This window comes from Cydia fagiglandana, chromosome 7 (genome assembly GCF_963556715.1).
Source record: "Cydia fagiglandana chromosome 7, ilCydFagi1.1, whole genome shotgun sequence".
NCBI classification, from domain to species: domain Eukaryota; kingdom Metazoa; phylum Arthropoda; class Insecta; order Lepidoptera; family Tortricidae; genus Cydia; species Cydia fagiglandana.
Window position 1 is genome coordinate 20,556,744 of NC_085938.1, and position 7,997 is coordinate 20,564,740.

The 7,997-nt window shown below is 38.1% G+C and overlaps 1 protein-coding gene across 1 annotated transcript; it reads left to right on the forward strand.

Annotated features, from left to right (window-relative positions):
* Positions 1-459: 459 nt before the first annotated feature.
* Positions 460-1,151, forward strand: LOC134666371 (uncharacterized). Its single transcript, XM_063523511.1, has 2 exons — positions 460-687; positions 1,005-1,151. The coding sequence occupies exons 1-2, from the start codon at positions 487-489 to the stop codon at positions 1,143-1,145; spliced, it is 342 nt and encodes a 113-aa protein (XP_063379581.1). The 5' UTR covers positions 460-486; the 3' UTR covers positions 1,146-1,151.
* The last annotated feature ends 6,846 nt before the right edge of the window (positions 1,152-7,997 follow it).

Here is a 7,997-nt window from a genome sequence, read left to right on the forward strand (position 1 = left end):
ACTGTCACCTTAACGTGTTGGGCGACTGAAGTCATATTTTGAATTTTGACGCTACTTGCATTTGTCATGCAGGTACTTAACATTTTATCTGGATTATTAGAAAGATGACACATTCCATCCATAAAATGAAAACAAATTAAGTATACCTATAAATAGATACGGTTGTATCATCTATTTATCAGATAACTAACATCCCTACTTGACCGTATCGGTTTTGGGATAAATCTTTATCATAAATTCCACTTATCTCGTCTGAATCATACAAAATACTTTATAAGACACATCGAGTCTCAGTTGCACAATATCCGTTTACTCCTCAAGTCAGTTTTAAGACACAATAGAGTGAAGTTAGTCCAGGTAAATCGACGAAGCTGGACAATAGTTAACACCGTATAGTTACTTAGTTTTCCATAAATCAACATCCATTGTGTGTAAGCGACACTGTAGTGCGATTAGTCAATTAGTTAGTCTCAATTAGCTTTTAAAATGTCTTCAAGTTTCAAGATGGCGTCGCTCGCGATGCTCGCGAGTTTTTTCTTGGCGATGGCGACCGCCAAGGACCTGCAAGTCGGAACCAGCCTGAACGGCCAGCTGGCTTATTCGGAGGAGGTCGAGCTGTCGTCGTGGCCGCTGAAGACGAGGACCAAGAATGTGTTCTATAACGATGGGAACAATAGGACACTCAAGGTATGCAGCTGCGTCACTCATTTTACTAAAGAAATTGACAGTTGCAACAGCGGCAACAACGACGCTGCAACAGTAAAGCAACTGCAGTTCACATCTGAACATCACCTATCTAGGCCTTATCGTATAAATCTTTATACGATTTTAAGGTACTTAAAAAAAAATTGTCACGGTTACAACTTTCTATGACAGTAACAAAACGACCAAACAAAAAAAAAAGATAAGTAAGGGACACTTTTCTCGTATTAGGATCGAAAGAGCTCGTGATTCTGATTCTTGCAATAATAAATGCCCACTTACCAAATGATAACGTTTTCCAGGGCATCTCAGCAATAGATAAGGATAAGAGTGCTGCGCAGGCGACGGTTACGTCGGGCGGCGTCGGATTCACGTTCGCCAACGTTCGGATCAAGAGCCAGAAGGGGGACGGACTCAACTACCAAGTGCAGTTCTTTGTTTAATGAAACTATGATACTTGTACTAAGTGTTTTATGCTCAGTGATATAAATTTAAGCGCCACTTACACCATCCCACCAACCTGGGGTTAACTAGTTAAACCGTTAACCCAGTGTCAAATTGTATCGATAACCATGGTAGCTCCCGGTTTGACCGGTTAACCTAGGGTTAATGGGATGGTGTAAGTGGCCCTAAATAAATCTTTTTTTTTTTTTAGTTTTAATGACCTTTTATTTAATATGGCGGCATCGTCAACAAATATTTAATACCAAAGTATATTAGGTACTAACTATTATTTTATTTATTACTAAATAAATTATGACAAAATATTAAATTTATTACCTACATAAAATTGGAAAAGCTCTATTATTTTAGAAGTTTAAATTCATTTCTGCTAGGAAGACCAATGCAAAATTTATTTTGATAGCAAAAATGATATCTAAATGATGTTATTTACTTATGCTGATCTCGCCATACATGTATTGTTACGAATAAAGTGAAATTAATTTTAGTAGAAAACTAAAAACAAAGTATTTAGTAGAATCACGGACGTGATTAGGTAATTACAAAATAAGTTTTCCCTGTTATAGTCAAAAAAGGTTTTGACAGATTGTCCTTAAAAGCTGTAATTTGACCCCTCCGATACTTGAACCTATGGGCGACGGTATTCTTTGTTACGCGTTGCGCAAAATAGTTGCTTTGTTTTGAACAGCCACATGTGTTTTGGTAAACAAAGGTAGCCTTTTCAATTAAGTGGCGGCCGTTTCATCAAGTATTGATCAGGCGCAATGAATGTTTCACGGGGTCTGGGCTATGCAAAGTTTGGGAACCGTGGGCGTGCGTGGCGCCGGACAGTGGCAAGCCATGCGTGATTAGCCCGGGAGCTGGTGCTGCATAATATACATTATTTATAGACTGAATGAATGAATATAATTTGGGTTAATGTTTTTTAAAGACTATGCGTTTTGTGAGGCCGGGAGTGTGCTGGATATATTAAACGAGCGTTAACCATTTCCGTTACACCCAATTTTGAAAGGGAGGTTCCACATATATTGAAGATACCAATCACAGCTATTTTATAGAAATGGTGCATTGGTGTAATACTCAAAGCTGCGGGCGGGGTATATTTAACTTTCATTATTCATATATATGGTACAAAAACAAGTCATAAAACAATAAATAAAAATAACTTAAAATTTAACTAAATACAAACTATTCTAAAATAAAATAAAACTAATCTAAACTAAATCTAAAAAAGGCCCCTGTGGCAAGGTCCCCAAGATGCTTTAATTATCATGTATCAGGTAAGTGTAAGTCATATGGATCATTTTTCGAAGTAAAAAATGTATTGAGAGCTTTCTATGAGCGCTATGTACTGCGAGTAAAGTCAAAATGATGTATTATTAATATTGTGGTGTTGTGGGCATTTTGAGTGCCACGGCGACCAAGCAGTGATCTATTGTGATGGCTCTTTAAAGTTCATGTTCGTAGTTCACTAATGCCCGTTGAATCCAGGATGTTTTTTTTCTTTATTTTTAACGTATTTAAAAACAGTTGTATGGTAGAAAGAAGAGAAATCTAATCTTCAAGGATGGGTATTCCACAGCCGTCTTCAGATCCAAATATTTCTATGTTATCCAGGATGTTCTAAATTCTTTTGGCCGTAATATTGTGTACCTTATAGGGTTGCAATACGTGCCGCCCTAAGTACTCCTTTCCCACATTTAAAATGATAATTATATCTAATTTAGTGTCCAGCTCCCGGTCCACAGCATGTTGACTCTGCCCGTTGAATATGTAGCCGGGGCGTGCCTTAACTCTTGTAAGCCTTTGTCGGCGCCGATATTGGATCGCGTTATCGTCGATACACTCCGTCCCCAAACAACTTGTTTTATTCACGGGATTTATTGCCCGCCAACTACCGAAAACAAAAGTCCGCTTTAGATATTGGAGCTGGTATGAATGCTTCGCTTGACACACAGGTTTAAATTGACTTTTTGGGGGCGATCCCGGAATGAAATGAGGTAATAGATTGGTCCGTGCGTCGAGCGCACTGACGTATAACGAACGAGTATTTGAAAATTGTTCAGTCGTTTTTCGAGCAACAAATTGCACAATGTTCAAACTTTAACATTCACATCGATTTGAAGCTAAGATACAGTAACTTTTTTAAAGTTGTAAGATATTCATTATAAAATTACCTCAAGCTTACCAAAATCCTAATCTTTCTTTTTCATTAAGATTCAATTTTAGCTCATCAATACACCGCCAACTTTCCTAAATAACTCTTAATTAAAACAATTGCAGCATTCTGCTCTAAGCCATAGTTTGTTTTTATACGTTTCTTTAGTAAAGGATGACTCACATTTGACCGAGCCGTGTCCGTGCCGGAGCTTCCAGCGCTTTCTTTTCTATGACATGGCAGGCGATCACGTGATGCTTTCCACAGAAAACGATGCGCCAGAAGCCTACGAAATTCTCTTAATTAAACAAATTATTTTAACCTAGATACAACTCGAAAGTTCCACAAACGATCCAACGAAAAAAGCAACAGAATCTGAGGATGTTCTCAACCGAATAGCAAAAGGAGAACAATTGCAAAAAATATTATTTCACGGTAGGGAGGCAAAGTGAAGCGCACACTACACATTTGCGCTCCCCTCTCCAGTCAATTGTCCTTACATTTTACATTTCTGCATCATATTCCGGCTTTCGCAATGAAAAGTAAAAACATTGCAGATGCTCACGCTGCCATCCAAAAACCAACCTTAAAACAAACTGGTAAAGATCATATCCGCTCGGAAAGGTAATTTCGTAAATTCTGATGCAAGGAAAGATGAGAGTGGCTGAATTGAGGTGGAAGCTAAAGTGCGGAATAAAAGTGACGAGCAAGACTTGAAAGAAATAAACTAAAAGTGAACATTCGTCGGGAATTGGTCGGTCGTTTTTATTATTATTTGCCTTGATGCCGGATCGATTACGGTATTGCATTTGCATTTTTGATATAAAAGGGCCGTAATTTGAGAAAAGGTGAGAAAACAATAAAGTTCTTAGACGAAGGTAGCAAACATGTCCCTTTGACAAACTTTAGACATGTTGATTACGAGTAGGGTATCACTACATAACACTCCTACATTCTATAAAACAACCTCCTCCGCCGCGTCTGTATGTATGTTCACGATAGACTCAAAAACTACTGAGTGGATTTTTATGCGGTTTTCACCTATCAATAGAGTGATTCTTGGGGAAGGATTAGGTGTATAATTTGTTAAGGTTTTGTGTAAATCCATGCCTAGCGCGGGCGGGTCGCTAGCTATTCAATAACTATACATATAGGTACCTATATCATGTAGTCATCATCATATCGTCACCGGGCACGGCATTCTCCTGCCAGCTATGTGGTCGCGGCTGCTCTCGCATTGTACTTAATAGTCATTTGCGGAAGTGTCGCACTCTTAATATGGACGCTGTTTAAGCCATCATCTTATTGATGTGACAGGCCAATGATGATGATGACATCATCTAGCATTTTTCATGGTTGCCTCCTCAGCTGCTGTTTCAGAGTCCAAGTTCCGCCACTTCTTTCTTGCAGTTTGGAGCACTAGTTTTTAACTTTTACGTTCAACCTCCTAACCTCTAGAACAAAGACATCGCGAGAGCCTCGTCCACCCAACAAGCCTTATTGAGCTTACTGTGTGACTAGTTACATTTATCAATGTAAAATTGTCCTTTCATATTTATTTAATGTAGCGGGGACAGCAAGGTGCGTTCACAGTGAGCCGGGTGGCTTTGAGGGCGTGACACAATTCTGTAATTCCGACATTTGAGCCGTCGGTATTGCGAATGCAGAGCTTGCAATTTCAAAGCCCAGAGATTATTCTATGACACAAAAATTGTGATGAATGAATGTATTTTCTTTATGCCACGTTGGAGGTAAAAGAAGGTATCTCAAAAACAAATGAACTACGCTTGTAAATGGAAATTTCAGATTGTGATTATGAGCAGGGAAGTAAAGAAGTAATGGTAAGCGGTCACCGTAGAGTATGGGGACCTGAAACTCTAAACAAGAGTGTCAGGTGAAAAACCAAAAAAATGGGACCTTCTTACCCCCATCTCCCCGAGCTATGGCCGGGGACTTTTGATTTGTTCACCTCCTAACAAGTCCAAACAAAGATACGGATTCAAAAATAGTGTTCCTAGCATTTTGCTCTATGCCTTATTATTGCTTGGCCTTGTATATGTAAAGGCCTTCTAGCCTGGTTGGTAGCGAGCCTGCCTACGAAGCAGATTGTGATTATGATCCTGGGTTAGAGTTCCGGTTAATGGCATTTATTATGTTAGTTCATCACGAATCAAAACAAAATCTAGTTTTGAAATAAATGCCAGTAGCTTTGGTAAATGCTTTCGAAAATTGGGATCCATTACACGACAAAATATATTTCATATAAAGCTTTGTAAGAGATAATTATTAAAATAAATTTGACCAACATTTAAATGACGGCATTGATGAAAGTTGAAAATAATTGGGAATGATATTTATCCTCGTGCCGCCCACCATACAAAATTATAGCCAAGGAAGTTAGAATCTTATTGTATTTTCAATTGGGTTGAATTTCATTTGTTCGAAAATTTTACGAGATAAGTGAAATGCTACCTACTTCGTTTTTAATTAAGGTTGACATTCCATCGAAACTGAGTGTACATCCTAATGTACATTGGCCGGCACGAGGTTATAAAAGGACAGATATTTTTCGTTTGCATTCTGTATTTTCGGTAATCACTGATCGCTGAGAGCAATAATTTTGATGAAATATTTTCAGTGTGTTAAGGCTCATTTACTCCAATTTGATGATGTTTTACAAAACATTCCTTTGTGGTACCATCGGGTTAACTACTAAATTGTATGCATGCGCTTTGTAACTTGTAACGGAATCTTGCTTTCTTTTGCAACATTTTTCAAATTTCAAAACCCTACCTATATTTGTATCCACATAATTACCCCACAGTATCATGCCGTAGCTAGTAACTCATAACACCTAACCGTAGTAAAGTAAGGTCAATAGAACTTCAACGGAGACAATGTTTTGCAATTTTTTAAGATAAAACAATAAAAGTTAACTAGTAAGGTGCGTAACAGTTAGTCTAATACTTAAGAAGAAGATTTAAAACTTATCAATAATAAGCTTTACCATACCTCCCATACAACTTACATTTATTATTGAATAAGGATTGCCATGTACGGAGTAAGTAGTACTTTTAGGTTCCTTATTTTACAAGCTTTTATTTAGTTTCACCTGACCCGTTGTCGGTCTCTAAGCAATCTTGCAAGTTAAATTTGATTCACTTCCCGATTTCCGATTGAGCTGAAATTTTGCACGCATGTACAAATCGGATGACAATGCAATATTATGGTACCATCGAGCTGATCTGATGATGGAGACAGGCGGTGGCCATTGGAACTCTGTGATGACACTACGCAACCTAATTGTGTTAGGGGTTTTTAGAATTGTCTCGATGAGTATTAGCTGTCTGTTCTAAGAAAAGTACAGTCAGCGATAAAAGCTTGTACATACCAAAAATTAAATTTTTGCCAAACAAATATTTCTAAGCTTAGATGGACGCCCATCTGATCGATTTATATCTTGTTTATAATTAACTGGTTTGGTTTGACGTAAATAAATGTATTTTTTTTTCTTTCTTTCTTTCTAAAAAGCGGAGTGACACAGGCCGTAACCAAAACAGTGAAATGAGCTTTGCCGCTTAGCATATCGCACCGCAGTCCGCATTACGGCCGTATGCCGTTAATTCCGTTGCATTGCCAGCAAATCGCTGCACGATTGTACTGTTGCAAATCTAATTATTCAATAACTCTTTGCATTATTATCTTGCTGTGTTTACTAATATGTGAGGCTAGGATGCGGCCGAAATGTTAGCTTTAGTTAGTGTTCGGTCTAGCCATCTGCCGCGAATGCAGAGAACGCTAGTTCTATTCCAGCCCTGGGCACTGAAGGCCTTAGGAAGGGATATACTTTCATCTATTTCAGTTTATTAAGTAGCTTTTGATAGGCCTTATTGAGGAACGCTTGATAATTGCTGTCTCTAACCTTACATTTATTTATTTAACTTATTTATTAATCAAATAAGTAACACAGCACTAGAGTATAAAACCAAGGCCACGTGAAACTACAAAATAAAAGAAAAGACAAAGAAAAACAATACACTTAAAAATTAAATTAACTAAACATTACACTTGGGCGACGACGTAACAGTGTAGTGCCTCCGTAGTGTCGGCTGACTCCACAAATACATTTAACTATGACACAGACAGCTAATTCTTTGTGGGCCCTTGCGGCTATTGGTCACCGCATATATCTCACCACGTTCAAATGGCTATTAATCAACTCACAGCCTATTACTGGCTATTGTATGTATAGGTTGATTGTGCTGCCTGAACATGGGTTTGTACCTAGTACCAGAGATTATTATAACTAAGACTGGCCACCGTCTTCACAGTTCACTGTTAAATCGAAAACCTTATAATATGGCTAGTAGTAGTGACGTCGAGTAGTAGTAGTCGTTGAAAATCGGGGGCCTTTTTAGACTAAATTTGTACGGTAGCGCTTATGTGTGGTGACCTCGATTGTTTTATGTGACCCGTCGAGTAGTTGGTATGTGCTTTAAACTGACCCCGTGACCGTTTGTGCTCCGGTATTACTTTTTATCCCCAATTTCGTCCGTTCTGGGCAATGCTCCAAATACACGTTTTTATAAACTAAGTGATTAAAGTATTTTAAATATAAATTCTAACAGGCTTCCTTTTGTATTAAAAAATAAAGCAGTAACTGCACTTACTGTTT